The sequence below is a fragment of the Apiospora aurea genome, assembly GCF_038362705.1.
Source record: "Apiospora aurea strain CBS 24483 chromosome Unknown utg000011l_segment0_segment0, whole genome shotgun sequence".
NCBI lineage: Eukaryota > Fungi > Ascomycota > Sordariomycetes > Amphisphaeriales > Apiosporaceae > Apiospora > Apiospora aurea.
Window position 1 is genome coordinate 155,102 of NW_027117398.1, and position 23,342 is coordinate 178,443.

Below are 23,342 nucleotides of genomic sequence, written 5' to 3' on the forward strand. Positions count from 1 at the left end.
GCGTGGAATCGTCCAGTCTGTAACCTATTTGTTATCCCACCCTGGACGAAGTACACAACAGAGGGAGGGCGTGTGCTGGCAAAGTGGGGGTTACTGGGCAACGATCTTTACCTCCGATTCAACGGCTTGGCATTTCCGTTTCCTGCTGGACAGTCGGTAGACCCCACACCTGCGCCTATCGATTAGCTGATAAGCAATTAATTTTCTTGTAGCTGGGTCCGTCGCAATTGACGGCAGTTGCAGGTCCTGGACCTTGGTTGAGGCTTGGGCATTGCAGTACCGACGTCAAAATCTTTCAGAATTGCACAGGACGACACCGTTCTTCACATCCGCCCCGTACCCAATACCTAATTGCATTTAGGTAGCCTGCAAAAATGGCAGGTCCTGGGAAGCTCAAGCGGTCTCGAGACCAAACCGACTCCGCCGCCAAACCAGCCTCTGTTCCTTCTGAGCAAGCTCAGACGACCACTGCGGAGGAGGGTGCAGGAGAAGCAGCACCCGCGGGTGAGACGACCGAAAGGGCCGCCAAGCGACCCCGAGTCGAAGAGAACCGAACTCTGTTTGTTCGCTCGCTTCCGCCCTCGGCAACCGACGAAAGCCTCGCCGAGTTCTTCTCCAACTACTTCCCCGTCAAGCATGCTACTGTCGTCAAGGATCGCGCCACCAAGGCCTCCAGGGGATATGGATTCGTGAGTCTCCACGTACTGCCTGACACATGTCCCCTAATCACAGGCTAACCATGGATCCCGCTTGCAGGTCACTTTCACCGACGCCGAGGATGCGCTCGCGGCCAGGAGCAGGTTGAACCACCAGCCTCTCGATGGGAGGAAGATCACCCTGGATGTCGCCGAAGCCCGCCAAAGAAAACCCAAGGCTACCGCTGAGCCGTCCGGAATTGCCACCGTGACAGCCTCCCGCAAAGAGCAAAGAGTCGCTGATATGGAGGAGGCCCGAAAGCCCCAGAACGCCAAGCTGATTGTCCGAAACTTGCCTTGGAGCATCAAGACGCCCGAGCAGCTGTCCGCCCTGTTCCAGAAGCATGGAAAGGTCAAGTACGCCGATGTTCCTCAGTCCAAGGGCAAGCTCGCCGGCTTTGGTTTCGTCACTTTCCGCCGCCACAAGCACGCCGAGATGGCCATGGAGGGAGAGAATGGAAAGATGGTTGATGGTCGCCCCATCGCCGTCGACTGGGCCGCCGACAAGAGCGAGTGGACAAAACAGCAAAAGGGTGACGCCCCCGAAGAGACCACTCCCAAGAAAACATCGAAGAAGGCAGAGGCAGAGGCAGACGAGTATGACGCCCCTGAAGATAAAGAGGATTCCGAGGAGGAAGAGGAGGATGAAGACCTTCGTAATTTCATGAAGAACCAAATGGGGAACATGGAAGATGAAGACGACGAGGAAGACGACGAGGAAGACGACGAGGAAGACGAGGACGATGAAGAGGGAGATGACGCCGACTTTGATGGCGGCGCAGTTGAGGACGACGCGGAGGAGGAAAAGCCAGCCAAGAGGTTAACCACAAACAACGACTCGACCATCTTCATACGGAACCTGCCTTTCTCCGTTGATGATGAGGCGCTCAAGACACACTTCGAGCAGTTCGGTCCGGTCAGGTATGCCCGTTGTGTCATGGATCGCGCTACGGATCGACCGGCCGGTACTGGTTTCGTGTGCTTCTATAGCCAGGATGATTCCACTGCTTGCGTGAGGGGTGCTCCTCGCCAACAGCTACCCGACAACCCCGGCAAGCGCTCGATTCTGCAAAACGAAATGGCTGATCTGGCGGGCATGTACACCCTGGACGGCAGAGTCCTGCAGGTGACCCAGGCCGTCAACAAGAGCGAGGCCCAACGTTTAACCGAGACCGGCATTGCTGCGCGCGATACCAAGGACCGAGACAAGCGGCGCCTGTATCTGCTGGCTGAGGGTTCCATCCCCGCCGGTTCGCCCTTGCACTCGATGCTTTCCGCTTCCGAGATCCAGATGCGCGACGACAGCGCCGCCCAGAGGAAGAAGCAGATCCAAGGCAACCCCAGTTTGCATCTCAGTCTCACCCGTCTCGCCCTCCGCAACATCCCCCGCCACATGACACCCAAGGAGCTCAAGGCCCTCGCCCGTGAGGCCGTAGTCGGCTTCTCCAAGGACGTCAAGGCCGGCCTGCGCGAGCCCCTATCCAAGGAGGAGCTCAACCGCGGCGGCGCCGACGACAAGGAGGCGGAGCGCCGCCGCAAGGAGAAGAAGAAGGGTATCGTGAGCCAGGCCAAGATCGTGTACGAGAACGCGCAGGGGTCCAAGGTGGACGTCAAGGACGGCGCCGGCAAGAGTCGTGGTTACGGTTTCGTCGAGTACTCGTCGCACCGCTGGGCGCTCATGGGTCTGAGGTGGCTCAATGGCCACGCCGTCGACAGCCCGACGAGCAAGAGCCAGCGCCTGATTGCCGAGTTCGCCATCGAGAACGCCCAGGTCGTGGCCCGGCGCAAGGACATCCTGCTGCGGTCGACGCAGGGCCCGCGCAACCCGCCGCAGGAGAAAGAAATTCCCAAGAACGCTCCCTTTGCCGAGAGGAGGAACGCTTTCCGCAACGCGGGCAAGCCGGGTACCAGGCGGCCTGGCTGGGATGGCAAGCGGCCTTCCCGGGATGACAAGAAGGACGGCAAGAAGCCTGGCTTCGGAGACAGGAAACCCGGTGGCGGCTTCGATGGTAAGAAGCCTCGCCGTTCGGATGGTGCTGCTGCGGACGGTGGTGAAGGAAAGAAGAGTGGTGGTGACGCTAGGCAAGCTCTGGACCAGAAGATCATTGCTAGGAAACGAAACATGCGGAAGAAGAAGGCGACGGCGCGCAATAGCCGCTGATGACGACGAGTAGAAGTTACTCCATGGATAATGGACGTTTCTCTCTACATGCGTATCAGAAAACCTACATATCTAATCTTGCTGTCGTACCACTGTCAAATAGGTAGTCACTTGAGAGGAGGGGGCGTTAAAAATATCAGGGATCCCATTTGATGGGCTTTTGTTCACGACTTTCGAATCGACTGGCTGAATTGAATATGGCAGTGATGCATGACATATTTTACCTCCCGAAATGGTGGCTTTATTGAAGTGAGAAAAGGTCTGGCAACTTGAAATACATCAGATTGCCAACCAGAACGGCAACGGAAAGTCAACCAATGTCCACTACCTACTCAAGCGGGATTCATTAATACGAGTCAACCAAGTGATGTATACTGGAGCTCCAAACCGCGTATTTCTATTCTCAGCGGCGACAGACGACTACGGCTTTCTCACGGTGATGAGTGATCCGACTTCTAGATCATGTTTATCCAAGTATGTTAGATCCGGCTAGGGAGAAAAACGGCCACGGAAACTAGTGGTATATGATAAATAAGGGGCCTAGAAGTCTTTTGATATCGGGGACTCGCAAGGCAGTGTGGATGCTGAATGTTGATGAAAAGCCGAACGGATTCAGCAGCTGGCTGTAAACGGACATATATATATACCGGCCGAGTTCCCAGCGTTTCGTTCGAGTATCTTGCTTGCCGGGTTCTCCGACGAGAACAGCAGCCCCCAGACGGCGCTTTGGGTTTGTCGCTTACTGACCGTCTCTGCACATATTGGTCCGCTACGTGAAAGATCCGCCGTCACCTACCCCTGAAGGGAGAATACAGGCATGAATGTCCAGGAGTCAGGATGCCTTCTCAGCTAGCAGTGCGGCAACCTACGAAGTTGCGGCATGTGAGCCACACAAGCTATCAACGCATGGGAGCAAGGGTAGCCATATCCAGATGCCGTTCAAGCAAAGCAAGCGCGTCCTCTGCAGCCTCATAGCCAAAGACAAGTGTTCCCGGTCACCGTACTTGTAGCCTTACTCTATACCTGTTGATTTCCATTTTGAGTTTTGATCTAGTTCGACAGTGCTTGCGATCTATTTGATATAGGAAGCCAGACAAGCAGAGACCGATGTTTCTTGCCTGCCCCAACGCGTCCAACCCTTTCCTACATACATCCAGACGTTGGGATCCAGAGCAGCCAACGACCAATCTACGGTTGTGACGGACCTCACTACAATCATGCCATCTACGATATTACCAGGATATATAATCAATGCCAGTGCGATCCAGTATTGAGCAGTACCTCATCTAATCGATCAAAATCTTGGGCTCCAACTCCGAATAATGCGACAAAAACGCCTCAAACAGCTTAATAGCGTGCTCCACATCATACGTCCCGCCCGTCTCGCGGATCGAGTGCATGCTGAGCTGCGGGTTGCCCAGGTCCAGCGTGCGCACGCCCATCTTGGCCGACAGCATGGGCCCAATGGTCGAGCCGCAGGGCGAGTCGTTGCGCACGACGAACAGCTGCAGCGGCACGCCCGCGCGCCTGGCGGTTTCTTGCAGCAGCACCAGGCCGGGCGAGTTGGTCGCGTACCGCTGGTTCGCGTTGATCTTGACGACGGTGCCCTTGTTCATCTCGGGCTGGTGCGACGGCTCGTACTTGTGCACGTAGTTGGGGTGCACCGAGTGCGCCATGTCGGCCGAGACCAGGAACGAGGCCGCCGTCGTCTGCTCGAAGGCTGTGCTCAGGTCCACGTCCGGGTCCGAGGCCACGTGCTCCCACGACTTGTCCGAGGCCGAGTCGCCGTGACGGCCACCGGCAACCACGGACAGGCGGCGCACGACGGAGGGCAGCAGGTCCGAGTTGGCGCCCTGGGCCGAGGTGGAGCCGATCTCCTCGTGGTCGAAGCAGGTGATCAAGCGGATGCTCGTCTCGTTGTCCAGGCTGGTCGAGTTGACCGACGCGACCAGGCCCATGACGCTGCAGTACGTCATGTTGAGGTTGTCGAGGCGCGGCGAGAAGATGAACTCCTCGTTCAGGCCGCCGAGGCACGATTTCTGGACGTCGTACAGCACGAGCTCGAAGTCGACCACGTCCTCGACCGCCGCCTCGGCGTGCTCGGCGATGATCTCGAGGACGCGGGGGTGGTGGCGCTCCGTCATGGCCTTGAGGGGCTGGAAGTCCCCTCCGTCCGTCTCGGCCTTGTCGCCTCCTTCGTCCCTCTTGCTGCCGTCGTCTTCGGGCTTGGCGCCGGTGCGGTTGAGCTCGGCGGCGACCATGCCGCAGATGGGGAAGAGCTCCGTCTCCTTGTTGGGGTCGAAGCTGGAGGAGCGGTCGAGGTGGATGGCGAGGGTGGGGATCCGAACAATGGGCCGGTCGACCTTGATGAGGCGCTGGACGAAATTGCCCGACCTGGCGTCCCGGACCAGGACGCGGCCGGCGATGCTCAGGTCGCGGTCGAACCAGCTGTGCCAGATGCCGCCGCCGTACGTCTCGACGCCGATCTGCAGGAAGCCGGCGCCCGACTTGCGGGAGACGGGCTTGAGCCGCAGGGTGGGCGAGTCGGTGTGGGCGCCGACCATGGCGATGGGGTTGCCGGGCTTCCACTGGTGTCCGATGGCGAAGGCGACAATGGTGGAGCCGTTGCGCGTCATGTAGTACTTGCCGCCGGGCTTCAGGGTCGAGGACCAGTTATCGCGCTCCTTGACGTTGGTGAAGCCGGCCTTTTCGAGGCGGGCGATGGAGGACTGGACGGCATGGTAGGCTGGTTGCGAGGATGGAGCATGTCAGTCGGTTTGGCTTGTGTATATATAACTCATGTGTTCCACTGTCTAAGATGCAGAAGAACTAGATAGATAGGCAATGGGCAAGACTCACGGGTAGGTGAGGCGTTGACAAAGTCAAGGAAGTCCAGGGCTGATTTGGGGGCGACATGTTGGCGGTGGTGGATGTGCTGCTGCTGCTGCTGCTGCTGAACCTGACGGAGAAGATACTACAACTGGTGGCTCGAATCGATCGAGATGATGCCGATTGCAAGAGAGTTGCTCGAAGTGCAGTGGACGACGTCAGAACCAGTAGGCGGCGGTTCCCAAAGCTCATTTAGCAAGCTGCTCTGTCTCTCAACTTTCGATGATGCTTAGCTGGAGGTTGTTTGGGGAGGTTGAGGCGCGGTAAGCGTGGGGTAGTGTCGATCGTTGGTCAATGGCGCGCCGAGTCGGCTAGTCGTGCGTCTGGCATCTGGTCTAGGTTCGGTTAAGCTAGAGGGTTGGAGGGGAAGCCGGCGGTTTGGTTAGGTAATAATACCTTATGGCGCCGTGTGATCGACAGCGGAGGGGGAGGCTTCAGATGTATCGATCCACTTTCCCTGGATCTCCATCTCCCGATTCACTTTCCATCGGATGTTATCTTATCGGTAGCGAGTATTGTACGTCGAGGTGCTTTAAGTGCGTCGTCTGCCATGGATGAGCCGAAGTACTTGGAACAATGAACACTTGGATACTGTTGCTAGACAATGCATTCGGTAGAAGCAGTCTACTTTACTCAAGCCTGACTGACATCGGCATGGCCAACGGCAGGCGGTCCGGGGCGGCTGGACGGCGGGACCGCGGGACAGGCAGACAGGGCTAAGTTCTAACTGGATGGCAAGCTTTGCATGGTCCTCCCGATGTTAGCTCACGTCGGCAGTAGGGAGCATGGCATGTGGAATGAATGCCGTTGCTCGACGTGAACGAAACATATCGAAACTTGTCTGCAGACTGGATCTGCAGCCACTGTCGTTGACCTACCTACACACTACGGGTTTCCATCTTGTCACTCGACATTTGTCACTCGACATCCAGAGACCATGCGCATCAAATCGATCCCGCAACGGCCCTCTTCCTTCCGTTCATCAGCCCAGCTAGAGAGTGTCCGCGTGTAGGCTGCTGAGTTAGGTACATTGCAATTCAGCCATTACTCGGCCCATACTGCCCTCCAAGTAATTGCGACATGCAGGTCCATTCTCTCGGTTGGCTACATACCTGCGTATCCAGAGCAGAGAGCGCCGCCCTCAACCAACACGACCATGCGACCTGCGGGGTGGCCGTCTGTATGCCCACCCTTTCTTTGGTCGAGTTGGGCATCGAAAGAAACCGCCAGCGCATCTGGTACTGACTACTTTATATCCATCCCAGAGAGGGACGGCATACAATTCCAATCAAAGAAACGGGGTATTCCCCGAGACTGTGATCCTGAATGGTAAGCTCACCAGTTGTGACCCCTCTGTCCAGTATAGACGGTATGTATGGACATGGTGATCGAATCCGACATTGCTGCTGCTTGCTGCTAGATGATGAAATAGTGCGCGCCGATCGGCCGGGTTTACCAAAGAGGCACAGCAGGATCAGCAACGAGGATGTTGTTTATTTAAAAAAAAAATTGCTCCTTTGGGCTGTGCAAGGCTGACGGCAGATGCGCAGGGTCCGAATTCTTGGGATGACACTTTTTTTTTTTTTTTTTTTTGCCCTTTTGCTTTCTACAGTATCCTCTTTCTCTCGCCTACTCGCCCTGTCGCCCGCCGACGCCAACGTACCCAGGTAGCCGGCCGCCGTCCCCTCCAAGCAGCCAAGATTGGTCGAGGGGCCGTCGCCCAGGGCCCTGACCCGCTAACCCGCTTGCAGTGAGGCAGAGCCAGCTCATCATCTACATTGATGAATGTTTGCTTGCGTACTGATGTGGCTGAGGCATAGTGAATTGAGATTTGACGATTTCCGCTCCCCTCTACCTACCTACCTCATACAACAAGATCTTCCGTCTTCTCCTTCTGGAGTGACTTGCTGCTTGTTTTAGAAATGGCCAAGAGCGAGAGAGTGAGAGGGGAGAGGCTCTGTAATACGTTGCTCCTACCTACTGATCAGCAACATGCATGCATGCATACCCATTGTAGGTAGGTTAAGTACTGTATGCGGTATATGTAGATACAACCTGCTTGCCTTTGGCTTGCCTGCTACTGGACTGCGATCCGGAAAAAGACCCATAACGGCGACTGGGTTTACTTGCTTGGCTCTGACCGCGACGGAGTTGGGAAGCTTCATTGGGATTGATTGCCGACCTTTTGGAAAAGCACCACCAGCCTGGCCTTGCCTGCTTGCCCTGTCTCTGTCGCCTTTCCCTATCGGCTTGGTCGGCAGTCTCGGCTCTCTCTCTGAAAACATGTCTGCTTGCTACTTACTTACTTACTTATTCCTTCCCATCCATCCAATCCGAATGATCTTGGGCATGTCAGCCAGCCAACCAGCCAACCCGAAGAGATAAAGACAGCATGGTGGGAGTGAGTGACAGATGCCGTAGTGGGCGGTGACACCTTTTCCCACCACCCCCTGCAACCTTCCCAAACGCGTGGCAGACGGGTAACCTTGGGATTGTCATGAGAGCGAGAAAGAGAAGAGAGAGAGAGAAAGAGAGAGAGAGGCACCCTGCACAATCATCATCTCCCACACAAGCACACATACCAATCAGACCAGCCTGGTCCGGCACACACACGCACCCAGCACTTCAAGGGGGTGGTGCCGGGTGCATGTGGTGGGGATCCAAAATTCAGGATGATGACCACAGACCACCAACCACCACCTGCGTTTGGGGATTGCGCATACCTCCCTCCTGCTTTGGTACGAATGTTGAAAGAGATATCATAGCACGTTTGCCAGACCACCATCGTTCGTGCAACTTTGCACAGCACAGCACCATCATCATCATCATCCCAGTCACATCTTACTACCACTATGAATGCGTTTAAGGGGTCTTTCTTGTCTGCCGCGCAACCTCGTCTCTCTCTACTGGTAGTAGTAAGAGTCAGCCACCTAATAGTACAATGGGACTAGGCTGGATGGGCATGTAGTTCAAGGGACTTTTTTCCCAGATGGCCAATTGGGTGGATGGGAAAGACGTGACCACTTAAGACGATGGGAAAAAAAGCATGGCCAAGATTCAAGAACCAACCCAAAAGGAGGACTTCCTCCAGCGATAGTTCCTTGCCTCTTACATGAAGTAGAAGAAGAAGAAGAAGAAGACCTCACAGGCAAGCAATTTGCTTGCTGCTGGCCTCGAGTCAGGGACTCTCGAGCAGGAGGTGGCGAAGGTGATCAAGCATACATATCTCTACCAGTACAGTATGGAGTAGTTGCACAGACAATGAAGGAAGGAGAAGAGGGAGTGCGCCATCCACCAGCCAGCCAGTCTTCGGAGAAAATTCTGGCTTGGCGTATGGGGACCATATCGCAGTGCGACTGTGCAAGAAAGAAGATGCAGTACAGGCCAAATAGGCTTCATGAAACGAAAGAGTGAACAGGCTAAAGAGTTCTTCTAACGCAAAGAAAGTGTTAGCTTCGAAAGGTACCCTGGGGCCAGGCCAGGCCGGCCAGCAGGTCTAGCACAGAGTCCAGGGCTCTCTAGATCAAGCGGGGTAGCGGTTCTGGCTTTCCGGTTCGGTCTGTTGAAACTAGGGGAGGTGCTTCATCGAGAAGGGCTTGCTGTGGATTGTTGTTGATCGTACGTAGTGTTGTTGGCGACGTATGCAACGTAGCGGTTTCGTGATGTAGAACTACTATAGATCTTTGGAATTCGTTAAGGGGGCTTCGCATAACTGCTAATCTATCTATATCTTCTACACATTGCTCGAGATTGTCCCTTGCATTGGCGATCGTACTTGGAAACCAGAAAAAGAGAGGGAGGAGCTTGGGCCGCGTGCGACTAATGAGTTTATATTATCCCCGTCGCGATACCAAGCTCTGGTATCGCACTAGAAGGACGATGATGGATCATGGCAAGGTTGCATCTGGACCCTGCTTAATTGACCTTGACCTCACCGATACTTCATCCTCCTTCCTGGGTCCTGGCCCAGGGTGTCGCCATACTGCGGAGGATACGTGAGGCAATCAATAGCGACAGCTGCTTAATAAGAAAGTCTGCATGCATTCAGAGTCTTTCTTTATAATGTCAATGCCTATTCGTCTGAAACGAATTCGAGGTCGGGGGTAACGTGTAGGGGAAACCGACGAAACAATCATTGCCCGTCAAGTCCAGCATGGTGAAACCAGGGTTGGCCAAATGCCATCTTTAAAAAGGAAAAGGAAAAAATAGGGAACCTGGGAAAGGAACGTTAATTGGAAAGATACGCGGCGGTGGGGCCGGGAGGGGACCCGTTGCCTTGAGAGCAACATTGAACCCTTTACTACGAAGCCAATATACCTCTTATGTATCTGTCATACTGGGATTTTGGCAGGACGGTGCGCTGTAACGCACAACTGGGATGAATACATCAACCTTGGAATAGTACTGCCCACCTACACACCTTTCTCTACAACAACTTTTGCTGCAAAATAACTCACAGGCGCATGTGGTCTCCTGGGGCGATTCACGCTTGTTTTGGGCAGCACGCACCTGGCACCTGGCGCTGGCTGCTGGGGGGTAAAGTAGAAGTAGAGAGAGGGAAAAGCTGGGTCTTGGAAAACGACAAGACTCTAGACTAAACCGGATGCGGATAACAGGGAAGAATGCAAGATCCGCGCAGGGTAGGGGGCACCACACGGCGGGCGGCACACAGAGAGGCAGGCACACCACACACCACACACAACCCAACAAGGCCGGCCGGCTGGTGAATCCCAATCCGGGTGTGGGTGGTGTGGGTAGGCGGGCAGGCAAGAAGGTGGACGACGATGCCCTTACTACAACTGCACAGAGCTGCAGACATGGCCTCTAGCTGCAGTAGGTTGTAGCATCTGGTATACTGTAATGCATGCAGACGACAAGAGACAGACAGACAAGACCAGACAGACAGGCTACAGTAAGTAATACAGTGTGCCCTACCACTTTAGTAAAAACTTGGGCGGTTTAGACTTGTTTCCGATGAAATTCTAATTTCATAGCAACGGCACTGGCAGTGCTACTCCTCAGGTTTCTGTATGGACTTGGGCAGGCAAGGTCAGCAGGCCGGGTCGGTACATGTCAGAATAATGACATTGCCCGTCGTTGTTGTTGTTGTTGGTAATGGGGCCAACGTGCCTCCAGACAATGCGACATTGTTTCCCATTGTGTAAGTAACATACAGTCAGGATTACCTAGAAGAGCGAGAGCGAGAGAGAGAGAGAGAGAGAGAGATAGAGGGGGAGAAAGAGGAGCCTTGTAACGAAGACAAGCAGGCAACAGTAGCAAGCCAGCGCAGAAACGTGGTGGTGTTGGTGGGGTTTGACGGGTTGCGAAAGGAATGGATGATGGGTGATGGATGGGAGGGCCTGTCTGGTGGTCCGTCTGTCTTGTCTGTAAGAGGCAGTAGTGGCATGGACATGGGCAATGAGGCTGGCTTTTTTAGGCTGGCCTTTGGCTGGGATGGGATAGTCTCGCCCATTGCCGGCCGACACACTTTAATCCAGGTACGTGGCGGTTAAGGTACATTGATATACCACACTTGCACACACACCACAATTGATTGCTGTCCCTCTTCCCCTTATGCGCATGTCTGCTACCAGAAGAACAGAGAGGGAGATAGTCGTAAAGACCGGTTTCGTTGTCTAGTTATCTGGCTTCCGATCCTCTGTCATGGCGACTTGGTTGCCCATGCGACAAGCTGGTATACATGCAGGTCATCGTCGATAGAAAATACATTGGCTACCCATGGCGTTGAACGGTTTTGTTGCTTGTGAAGATGGGGATGAATGGTGTCGCGCGCTCTTCCCTCCGTGGGTCTGCGACTAGGGACACCTGGTCCACTCTCGTCTCCCTACCCTACCAGCCTACCACCCTGCCTAGGGACGAGACGACCGAACGTTCGTTCGTTCGTTCGTTCGTTAGACCACCAGTTCACAGGCAGGACGAGGAGAAGAGAGAGAAGAAAAAGAAAAAAAGCCCCATGCCACTTGCAGTTGGTTCAAGACTGAACGGCCTCGAAAGGGTGCGCGGTAAGATAACTTGGAGAGGTCGAGCGAGCGAGTCCTTGTAATTCGCCAGAGGAAACTTTACTTTCCCCCAACATACTATGTAACTGGGGAACAATACAATGTACCAAAAACTAGTAAGAGAATGTGAGAGAGAGCGCGGCACAGTATCAATCCGATCTCTGCTTTTCGCCTCCTCTCTAACGCAGACGCAGCTTTGAGGCGGCTGGGCTGGCAACATGAACCTACTTAAGGTGTGTATGTGATGGTTACGTGATGTATAGGTACATGCATCTTCGCTTCTTATTGGGCACAGAGGAAGCACGCATCTAGATATTTACCTAGGTAGGCTTCATTCATCACAGTCAGGGCGAGTTCTGGGCAGACAGACAGACAGACAGACAGACAGACAGGCAGACAGACAGGCAGACAGAGGGCACTTGACCAGGGGAAAGACAGTTGAGAGGCAGGGGAGGGGAGGTGGGAGGTAGGCGTGTATACTCAGTTGGGAATCCGGTCTTCGACTTTTGGCCTTCAAGTCGAGCATCTGGGTAACCACACCGCTGCCTATTCAGGAAGCACCACCCATACGAAAGAGAAAGAGAAAGAGAGAGTGATAGTTTGTACGCCCTCGCCTTCGCTTGTCTGTTCCAATCGACTACACCTTCATCACATTTGCTACATACTACTCGCCTCACACACCTACTGCCTACCTTACAACAACAACAACAACATGAACACTCCCACTCTCTCAACCAGCAGGCAGGCAAGTGGGTGGCCAAAGAAGCAGCAGCAGCAGAAGTGCATGTACACCCAGGTGACTTGGACCTTGACGAGGCGCCTGCTTGACATTGACGCTAAGGCAGGCTGGGATCCCTGTCGTGCTCACACTACTTCGGTACATGCTGCATGCTAGGCAGATCGGTCCCCAAGTCCACCCCCAAGTACCTCTGCTCGTTCCCTCGCGCGAACGCCCGCACTGTATCTCTCTCTCTCTCTCTCTCTTCTTTCGTCTGGGCTCCTGGGCTGCTTGCCTCATCAGGCCTTCGCACACCACACGCACGCACACACACACACACACACACTTCATGCAAGCTATATAGAGAGACACATGGGCAGAACGCACACATATCCGGTGCTGGGTGCCGAGCTGGAGATTCGATCTGAGCCCTGCTTTGCTTTTTTTTTTCTTTTTTTTTCCTTCTTTTTTTCTTTTTTTTTCCTTCTTTTTTTACGTGATAAGCAGCAAGCAGCACAGCGACGCAGCACGCAACCAATCTGGCGTATTTGGGATTCGCAATTGTCGACGACGGATATGTGTATGTCTGTCTGTACCTATGGTGTTTAGGCGTATAGGGAAAGAAACTGCCCTCTTTCAATCTTGATTCGCCTCGCCTCGCTTCGTTACGCATTGCCAAGTGTGTATCGAGGAAAAGACCGCGTTTCTCAGAAAGGCCTCAGGCTTTGCTTGGCGCGCTCATTCGACCAATGCATTCATAATGTAAGGTAGGTAAGTATTAGGTATCAACGTCTCTCTCTCTCTCTCACTCTCTCTACCAGTAGGCATCACCGATCAACTGCAGCCTCTCTCAAGTACGGCTTAGAAAGAAAGCCAGAGAAGATAGACACCGCCCCGAGGCAATTAGTCAAACAGTGTTATTCCCATCATCTCGATCAGCAAAAACGAAGGAGAGCAGTTGGGGGCAAACGTATTTAGAAGAATAAGACTCAGGGAGCAGAGTCACCGGCGAAGGCATCATCCTTGGCGGGAGGTCGTTGGAACACGCGCAGCTCCACACTTCATTCGTTCTAGGTACGTAGCTGTTCCCCCATAACAACATAAACATACCGTGAACGGCTCCGACCCTGGTAGATGTCATCCCGGAGGCAGTTGACACATATTAGGGGGCCTGTACAGAAACAGCGTCCTTGTACGTAGGTGATTGGCATACTTGCAGAGTTCCTCGACCTGCTCTTTGGCTGTGTGCATCGAGTCAAGAACGACTGGGTGTCGGTCGGGATTGGAGGTCTACATTTGATGTAGGTTAGATGCTGATGCTGGGCGCGGAGTGGATATGCTACATGTACATAGCCGTGTGCAGGTGATGTGGCCCGGCTGGTGGATTGATGGGGCACCAAGGCACACATCAAATACACAGCAAGAGATCGGCCGCGCGTGACAATCCCATACAGGCATCACCAGGCTTTCATTCTGCTTTGAAAGACCAGAAATGATGGATATCAACGAACTGACTGCTCGAACTCGTGATGTGCCGACCACTGCAATCTCCATGTTCGGTTTCATCAGGCCGTCCCAAGGGATACACAGGTGAGATTAGGAGGTAGGTTAGAGAGAAGTACACATCAATTGGAAATCGATAGCTTCAAGTACCTTGTCTTAGAATGTTTGCGGTCCTTTCTCTCTCTGCCTCTGCTTCTGCCTGTGCTTCTGCTCTGGGATTCCACCGGTTTTCTGCGCCCACTTTCGCCAGCCCAAAAGGAACAAGAATTAGATAAAAAAAAAAAAAAAAAGCAACTTAGATTAGTGGCCGACGCCAATCTTGATTCCATCGCCGTCTCGCCCATTGCTCAGTGCTCAGTGCCCGGTTTTCTTCATCGCCAATTCATGTTCTGAGGTACCATTGTGTTTCCAACTTCTGACAAGTATCGTCATGGGGAGGGGGAGAAGGGAGAATTTTCTCTCTTATTTCTGTACGCATATATGTGATACAAATATACGACCGTACCTACTCTGATGATTGAAACCCACGGTAGAGGAATCCCGGCTTCCTGGGTCATAGATGGAGGAGGAGGGAGTGTGTGTGTGTGTACAAAATCTTGGAAATATGAGATTGGGTGCAGTGGTAGAAAGAAGGACTGTAATTTTGTAGCTTTGTTCTAGCTCCATCCGATCTTATTTGATTGTTCTCGTCTCTCTTCTCTCTGCCACTGCCACTGCCACTGCCACTGCCTCCCTCTGCTCTGCTCTGCTCTGCTCTTTTTATCTTCCCTGTTGCGACGTTCTCGGCTCCGTTTGGGGGCTCAAGGATAACGCGCGTTTGATTTGTTCCAGCACGAGCGAGCACCCACCCCTGTTTCTGGACCCCTTCTTTTCCTTGTGCCTCTCTCCCGGTCCGTGACAGCCAGCCATAGATGGATGTACATTACTTCTTACGTACTTGGTCATGGTTCGTCGTTCGTTCGTCGTTGTCGGTCGTACTTTGCAATTGTGTAGGTAAGTAGGCGATATTGTTAATAGGCTAGTTGCCTTTACCCAACTACACACATGTGTACATATCATGTAAGTACAATATCTCTCTCCTAATGCCAACTTGGCGATGTACATCAATACATATGAGCTAGACAGGCATGATCTGCGGGTCTCTATGTAAGCATATCCCACCATCAACAACGACATCTCTCTCACTTTCTCTCTACCTTGAGTAGGTATGTATCTCTCGACTGCGCACACACACACACTCTCTCTCTCACATGACTTGAGTTGCCAGACCAGAAAAGCGACTCAGGAACCGCAGCAGGACGGGACGAATCGAACTGAAGAGGCATGGTCAGTCTACATGTAGATAGATAGGTTGATTCAGATTTGGCCTTAGGTAGAGTGGTAGACTTTTTCGCCATGCTGGTAGCAATGTCGCACTGCACACTGCGCAAAGGTATTGGCAGTCGGTAATGCAAGTAGTACCTTTTTCTTTCCTTTTGTTTTCTTGCGCAGGTTTATGAGGTATGTAGGCATTGCTGCTCGCTTCGCTTTCTCCAGTTCTGGGCGGTTGCTCTCGACCGCCGCGCCGACAAACTTCTCATCTTCAACAGAGCCGGTCCAGCCACGCAAACTGTAATTGCCAACTTCCCGATGTCAACGTGGTGGTGGTGGTGGTGGTACTGTAGATCTTGGATATCCTTATTCTGTCCTTTCCTCCTCCCTCTTTGCCGTTCGTCATAACATGAATTGCTGCTGCAATTGAACGTGGATTGGTACTGGAGTAAGTAAAGTCGCTACGGTGCATCTTAAGACGGCCTACTGTGCTGTAGGTACATGAAACGCGGTGGCAGGTACACAGCTGGAGTGGGCCTGGGTACTTGGCGCCTTAGAGAGCTTAGGGCAGTTGGGTGCCGGGGGCCCTGGCCGGCGCTGGCCATTCAGCAGTCAGGCTTGCAGTCAAGTAAGTCCTGGACTCAAGACGCTGGCAGTGGGAGATCCCCAGGTGCCCACTTTTGCCAATATTTGATTCATGGTTCTACTCGCTCTCTTTCTGCACTCTAAACTCACTCGCCCATCGCTCGCTCCCACCCCAGCACCAGCGCCAGCACAAGCACAAGCACCAACCAAGCACAGGGCTCCCGACGTGTGCACTCTACATACATCTCTACTTACTCTACCACCTACTCTGCTCGCTCTGGCCCTGTCCTTTCCCTCCTCCCACCCCCTCTCGCAAAACACACACTCAAACAACAACAACAGCAGCAGCAGCAGCAGCAGTAGATGTCTTCGCCGTCCCGTTCGTGCATCTGGTACTTTTGAAGTGACAACATCGTGCGCTGCCCGACGACCTGACTGCTCCAACTGCACCCGTTGCTTGAGAGTCCTAGCGAGTCTGCCTGTCCGTCTGTCCCTCTCGCTTCCACACCACTCCCATTCGGCAGATCCGCCCTGGACCAGAGAAAAGAAAGGAAGGAAATAAACAAGGAAACAGCACTCATCCAAACACTACGACCACTACTTCAATCCATTATTGGGAACTACACGCCGTTACGACCGATTTTCGTCGCCCTGCAAAACTCGGCGGCTTAGCGGCGGCACGAAACCGGTACCCTGTTTTCTGCCGATCGTCGCCATTGCGCGCTTCCTGCTTCGCGTCACCAACAACCAAGAGTCGCTCAGTGTGGTACGGGTCCCTTTGACGTTTTGCCTGTTTATTCTGCCAGAGCTTGCAAGACTCTCAGCGAGCATTCGTCTATCTATCTGCTCTCGTTGTTCCGCTTGTAATGTGCTGGCAGACGTTCAAAAGCATCATGCGCTAACATGCCCTGTCCCAGGATCCTCTTCCGTCCTCTCTCGTTTTAGCGACTCCCTCCCACCCCCTCCACCTTCAGTCTGGCCTAGTGTGCTTCAAGCCGCCCGTCGAAAACCGCCAGCTAGCTACCGCTCAGCTTTTGTACACCTGCAGTCCTCACCCGACCCTTGTATAGACGATAAAGCTACTTGCTCCTCGGCCGCTTCTTGTTCTATTGCTCGTCGGAATCTGCATGCCTGTCCAATCGAACACCCCGACCAGTTTCGTCTGATCGTCCTACACGCTCGCGCCATACGAGCCCTCGAGGAAATAGTCGTTGCAATCACCTATTGGTACGACTGGTCGCATCCTACTACGTCACAGGGATCTCTCGACACAACCTTGCTCCGCTGGATGTATACATGTTTGGAGCAGGCAAAACTCTCTTGGATAGCCGGCCTGCTACTCTCTAAATCGTGAGAATTTGGGAGTCGTGCCTACCTACACCTCTCGACGTTTTCGCTTCTTTGCGAGTCCTACAACACAGCCGCGACTTGGACTCATCCTATCGGGACCAATGAGAGCAAAGGACGACTGCGTATTACTTTAGGCAGCGCCGATCTCTGACCACCCTACCATCCGGAACCTTGTTTCTGCACCTGGTTTGCATCTGTTTGAACAGGACCTCGTTGCAACTGTAGATTGTACAAATCTAATTCGACTGCGGCCATGGCCGCCAACATGCCACAGATGGGCGGTGGAGGCCCCGTGAGAAATCGCCCGGCCACCCATCAATTATCCGCAGCTGTGTACCGGACAATGGTACAAAATCCCATTCAGACACAAGGCTGGCAGAATCAGGTGCACTTGAATATCCGAGTGGGCAACGCCATGAATCTGTATGTATTCACCCGCTAGCTGCATGACTCGTTTCGTTTCCGGCTAACATGTCTCACAACAGCATTTCTAACTCCTTCCTGGCTTTACCACAACTGGAAACAGAACAGCTCGTTCACACTGGCATCAACTTCGAGAGAGAAGCATTTCAGACTTCTCCCGACAAGGTAAGTACATTCAATCATCCGTTCATAGGCACTTCGAGGATCCTTCAAGTCTAACTCGCGACAGCCCAACTACGAATCCAAAGTTTCCCAAAGAATACAGGAATTATTTCGCAAACGGCAAGCCAACGAACAGCACCTGCAGAACTCGCTCAACCAGCAAGCGGCTGCTCAAGCGCACGCGCAAGCCCAGGCTCAGATGTTCATGAACCAGAATGCGATGCACCAAATGTCGAGGGGGATGGTTCAGCCATCGCCGCAGGGCTTCCAGCACCTGCAACAACCCATGCAGGCATCACCTATCCCACAACAACCGCAGCAGCCCGGCATGGGTATGCCGAACATGGGAGGCAACCCCATGAATCCCAACATGCACGCGATGCAGATGGGTGCCTCGCCCATGCATCCGCAAGGAGCGCCGCAAATGAACGTCAATGCCATACCTCCGCAAGCCAGAGCCAAGGCCCATCAACTTGCTCTGGCCAAGCTTCAGACCACGCCCGAGGAACAAAAGCGACAACTTCGTGCAATGGTCCAGAGCAAGATGTCTCCCCATCACCTGCAGCGACTCCAACAGGAGGGCCAAGATCCATTGCTCGTCTTCTTCCAGAACCAGATGCTGATGCAAGCCGCTGGTAAGGGCACGCAGCCCAACATGCACCCAAGCGCCGGCATGAACCCAGCGATGCAGATGCAAGCCCAGCAGCAACGCAACATGAACCAGGCGGGCCAACAGCACGGCAGCGACCTTGGCCCCTTCTCTAACGAGATTATCAACCAGCAAAAGGCGGGCATGCTGGCTCAGGAGGCAGGCCAGATGGTCGTGCCTGCAAGCATCGGCCCTGGCCGCAATGCTACCCCCAACCGATGGGAGGAGCTCAGGGCCAGAACCAAGGGAACAACCAGCCGCCCCCGAACCAGAACGGGCGGCCCCCGCACATGCAGCAGCAGTTCAATCTGCAGCAGGCACAGCAGATGAAGATGGACCAGGCCGCGGCCCAATCACAAGCGCAGATCCGAGCCCAGGCCCAGGCAAAGGCGCAAATGACAGGCCAACCCGGCGGGCTTAGCGGTCCTGGGGGAGTATCCCAGAGTCCGGCCATGACCACGCTCAATGCTCCTGTTGGACCCAACCCCCCCGTGGCGGGCATGAGGCCAAACAGCCAGCAATCTCCCATGAATCAAGGAAACCCAGCGTTTGGGCAAGGCTTTGATCCACGCTTCAACCAAGCCAACCAACGACCTCAGATGAACCCCAATGTCCGGCAACAGATGCTCAACGCCATGCTCCAGCAGATGCCACAACAGATGCGAGAAAGCTTCCAGAACCTGCCGGCAGATAAAGTGAACGAGATGCTGGCAAAGTGGAGCGCCAGCCGAGGAGGTCAGGCCCCTGGCCGCCCGCAAGCCCAGCCGGGGCAGTTTGGACAAGGCAGTAATCCCATGGCTCAGTTTGCCCAAGGTAACAACCCTAACATGCCCCAACCCAACGGGCCCGCCGGAGCGAACGGCCAGAACCCCATGATGGTCCAGCAGCAGCTCAACCGAATGCGAAATACGCAAGGCCAGCCCCAGATGCCGAACAACCCGCAAGCCATGAACTTCATGAACAACATGGATGTCCCGCAGCGTGTGCTGTCTCAGCTACAGAATATACCGCCGGAGATCAAGAAATGGGGTCAGCTGAAGCAATGGATCCCGACGCAGCCGCTGCCCCCAAATGTCGGGGAGCAACTGCTCGCCTTCCAGCTCCAGCAATTCCGCGCCATGCTGGTCAACAAACCCCAACTGGCACAGGCCGTTGGTATCCAGATACCACAGCCAGGGCCACCTGCACAGCAGCCTCCGCAGGGTGTTGGAGCTCCCGGTGCGACAGGACCTCCGCAAGTCACGATCCCCCCTCAACTGGCCGCAGCCTTCGCAAACATCCAGGTCACAGCGCATGAGATCGAGACCGCAAGGAGGCACGATCGGTTCAAGACATGGGACGAGGCGAAGATCCGAAGCTACCTGGTACAGATGAAACAGCACCAGATCCGACAAAAGTTCGGCATGCAGATGCCCGGACAGGCTCCTCAATTCGCACAACAACCCGCTGGAGCGGCAGCGCCTCCGACGCAGCAGCCCCCGGCAGGCCCAGGGGCGATGCCACGTGGGCCAAATGCAGGTAACGAGGCTCCTCCTTCCGCCGCTCCTGCCAGGAATAGCACACAAGGACAGCCCTCCAGTAATCGCCCAACACCTCAGCAGCAGAATGCCTCCCCTGCTGTGCCGCCCAAGAACAGCCTCAAGCGCCCGAGTACGGACGATGCGGCTGATGTACCTAATAATGCATCGTCTACTCCCATGCAGCGCCCGGCTTCTCAGCAGGCTCCGCCTCCTACCAAACCTATCCTCAACCAAGCTCAGCTTGCAAGCTTGCCTCCTGACCAGAGGGCCAAGTATGAACAGTTGATGAGGAACCATCGTGCAGCTGCGCAGCAGCAACCGACAGCTTCAACGCAAGAAGACATCGAGCGATTGCGGCAAATCGGCGCCGAGGAGCAGCGAGCGTCTAACAACGAACAATTACAAGACGTCTTAATGAACCCGGAGCAGCATGCGGATATGACGACAAAGATTCAGCGCATGGTGTTCGAAATGAGCAAGCTCGGCAGAGCTCTGGGCCGTTGGTACTCGTTGACGCGCGACGACAACCGTGCTAGGATGTTCTTCAGGATGGTAAGATATATTCATTCCCCTTGACATATGAATCTAGAAGCGTAGCTAACGATTTCCAAAGCGTATGCGCCTTGTGCGGCAGTTCAAGGATGGCGAGAAGATGACAACACCCAAGGAAGTCTTTTCGGTCAAACCCAAGGACTTGGAGCAAGTGAGGGCCATGATGGAAAGTATCGCCAAGGACCTCGCCGCCTCGTTCCCGCAAGCAGTTCGCAAGACTGCCAGTCAGCAGAACGCGGCCGACGGCGCGGCTCAACAGGCCACGCCTGGGCAGACATCCAACGCTCAACCCGCACAACCGGTTCCTCTGAATGCGGCGAACCTGGAGAAGAACTCCCAGGCGCTGAACAAGATGCACCAGAGGAGCAGCGTGACCCCTGCTGCTCCCACCACGTCGCAGCCTCCCTTCCCTCTAGGCGCGCCTTCGCCGCACGGCCTGCCTGCTTACGGCAAAGCGCCCGCCGTCACAGCAGACAACTTGCATCTGCCCACTTCGCGCAAGAAGCCCAAGACGACTGCCAGTGCCAGTGTGTCGCCGCAAGTCAGCAAGCAGGCCTCGCCACAGATGCAGAAGCAAGCGCAGTCGGCCGAGATGAAGGCGGTGCCCAAGGCCCAATTCCAGTGTCCCATGCCCGATTGCGAGGCCAACAGCATTGGCTTCGCAACGAAAGAAGCCAGCCAGGCTCACTACGAGGAGGAGCACGTCAAGCCCTTCGAGGACCCCGCACGATATGCGACGGAGAATCTCGCGTTTGCACTCGGTCTGGATGCCAATGGCAAATCCACCGCCATGGCACCAGCCGGTGGGCTAGAGCAAGGCGCCTCCCCAGCAGGGGCCGCCTCGATGGCTCGTGAGGCGTCCATGAAGCGGTCTGAGAGCTCCAACGGTGCTAAGCCCGGTGTAGCGAAGGGTGTCCCCGGCAAGCCAGCCGAGCAACAAAACGCAGATGCGACTATGGTCAAGACGGAGGGCCAGACACCTGCGCAGTCGAACAACATGGACTTCGGCTTTGGCATGAACACGATTGACCCGCAGGAGCTGTTCCAGTTTGGACTCGAGTCCGGGGGTGGTGGTGCCATCATGGACATGGGCGTTTACCGCTCGATCACGCCCAATGACACGCCCGAATCCAGCAAGGACAGCGCTTCGTCCGAGCCGAACAGCGACGTATCGGAAGGAGTCACGCTGGATGTCCGGTTGGACCTGGGTCTCGACAATTGGCAACCGTTCGATGGCGACGCCTTTGTGAATACGGGTGCCATGGATATGGAAATGAGCATGTTCGACGGAGCCCAGCCGATGGGCATGGACAACACTGCCCTTGCCGGCTTCACCTCCTGGGACGACGTCAACCCGGACTTCACCAAGCCCTTCACCCTGGACACGTCACTGTATTCTCTCGACACGTCTAGCTGAGCGAGAGTATCGGCCGAAAGCTTGCCAGGATAAATGAAGAAGAAGACGATGGACGATGTACGGGCGTTTTGTTGGCATTCTACGATTTCGAATGTACCATAATAACCAGGTTACTTACAGCAACAACTACTACAACTACTATAGACTTCACTCTAGGTTTGGGCAACAGGAAGAGTGTATGTCTGGGAAAGACGCCAAAAGCGTGGAGCAAACAGGATGGATGGATGGGGGCTCGAGTCGTGTAGGGGCAATGGGAAAGCGAACATTCATTCGGTGGCGTTTTTTTTTGTTTGTTTTCTGGCGAAAATGGGAAAAGCCTCTCACTCTCTGATGATGGCTGGGCTATATCTTCATGTCATTCTGGTGTCCATGATGATTGTTTGGGTTTCTTCCATGGGGGTCTGATCTGGTAGCATTGGAGTTCAGTCGGGGCAGCCCAAGGCGGCACACACAAATTGGGGGGACGGTGGAACGTTTGTCGATTATTTGTTTCTTGTTTTTCTTTTTCTTCTCCATCTTTTTTTCCCTCCCTGATTTTTGGATTCTATGTCCACAGTATCATGATGCGACACACACACACACACATACGTATAAGGAAGAAGAAGGGAGTAAGGGGACGGCGAATTTCAGCGATACCCGTAGTTTAAAAGTAAAGGCGACGGAGAGAGACAGAGATGATAGGAGGGGATGAAATGTATATGGGCCAGAAGTGCCTTGTGGGATGAGGAGGGATTTATTGATACGATGATTACTGTTACTGCTACTGTTTTTGGACGTGCTCCTGAGGATATGTGACATGATGTGTAGTGACTTGCGATATGCCACATGGCTAAGTAATATTGACGTGCGTGCCTACATGGTTCATGCAAGCCAGCCAACCGCGTATTAGGTTAGCGAATTGACCTTGACTGATACGCGATCCTACGTGAGCTATGGAATGGGTAGGGGTTGGTAGGCTGCTCGCCAAAGCCAGGGCGGGCACGCACGGCGCGGCGCGTGGCGGGGTTGGGCCAGAACCCTGAGCCTGCATAAAACCGATGTACAGGGCGCTGAATTGCAGGGCTCGCAGGCAGGGAAGGGCCCTTTAGCGGTCATAAAGCCCTTCTGGCGCTGGAGACGCGCCCTGGAAGCCGCCAGGACCGCCAGGAAACAGCGCCTACAGGCTGTGAGGCAAGGCCCAAACAGGCAATAAATAAATAGATGCATAAAAAGCCCCCCCCATTTCCCAATGCACACCAGACCAATGCACCAAAGCCAAAGCTCCAAGCTCCTGCGACGCGCCACGAGGGAAACGCGATCCGTCGAGTACAAGTAATCTATTTACCCGTTGCGCCTCGCTCGCGCTTCTCCCACCTCGAGTCGTCCATGTCAATCAACATCAACCATT

The 23,342-nt window shown here is 54.4% G+C and overlaps 3 protein-coding genes across 3 annotated transcripts; 2 read left to right on the forward strand and 1 right to left on the reverse strand.

Annotated features, from left to right (window-relative positions):
• Positions 1-374: 374 nt before the first annotated feature.
• On the forward strand, positions 375-2,856 carry PG986_015058 (nucleolar protein 4; the record flags this gene model as incomplete). Its single annotated transcript, XM_066851280.1, has 2 exons — positions 375-689; positions 757-2,856. The coding sequence occupies 2 exons, from the start codon at positions 375-377 to the stop codon at positions 2,854-2,856; spliced, it is 2,415 nt and encodes an 804-aa protein (XP_066692369.1).
• Positions 2,857-4,142: 1,286 nt separating this feature from the next.
• PG986_015059 (aminopeptidase I zinc metalloprotease) lies at positions 4,143-7,563 on the reverse strand (the record flags this gene model as incomplete). Its single annotated transcript, XM_066851281.1, has 3 exons — positions 4,143-5,602; positions 7,409-7,473; positions 7,547-7,563. 3 exons carry the CDS (start codon positions 7,561-7,563, stop codon positions 4,143-4,145), a joined length of 1,542 nt encoding a protein of 513 aa, XP_066692370.1.
• Positions 7,564-17,485: 9,922 nt separating this feature from the next.
• On the forward strand, positions 17,486-21,955 carry PG986_015060 (uncharacterized protein; the record flags this gene model as incomplete). Its single annotated transcript, XM_066851282.1, has 5 exons — positions 17,486-17,655; positions 17,718-17,820; positions 17,849-18,640; positions 18,700-20,538; positions 20,600-21,955. The coding sequence occupies 5 exons, from the start codon at positions 17,486-17,488 to the stop codon at positions 21,953-21,955; spliced, it is 4,260 nt and encodes a 1,419-aa protein (XP_066692371.1).
• Positions 21,956-23,342: the final 1,387 nt, after the last annotated feature.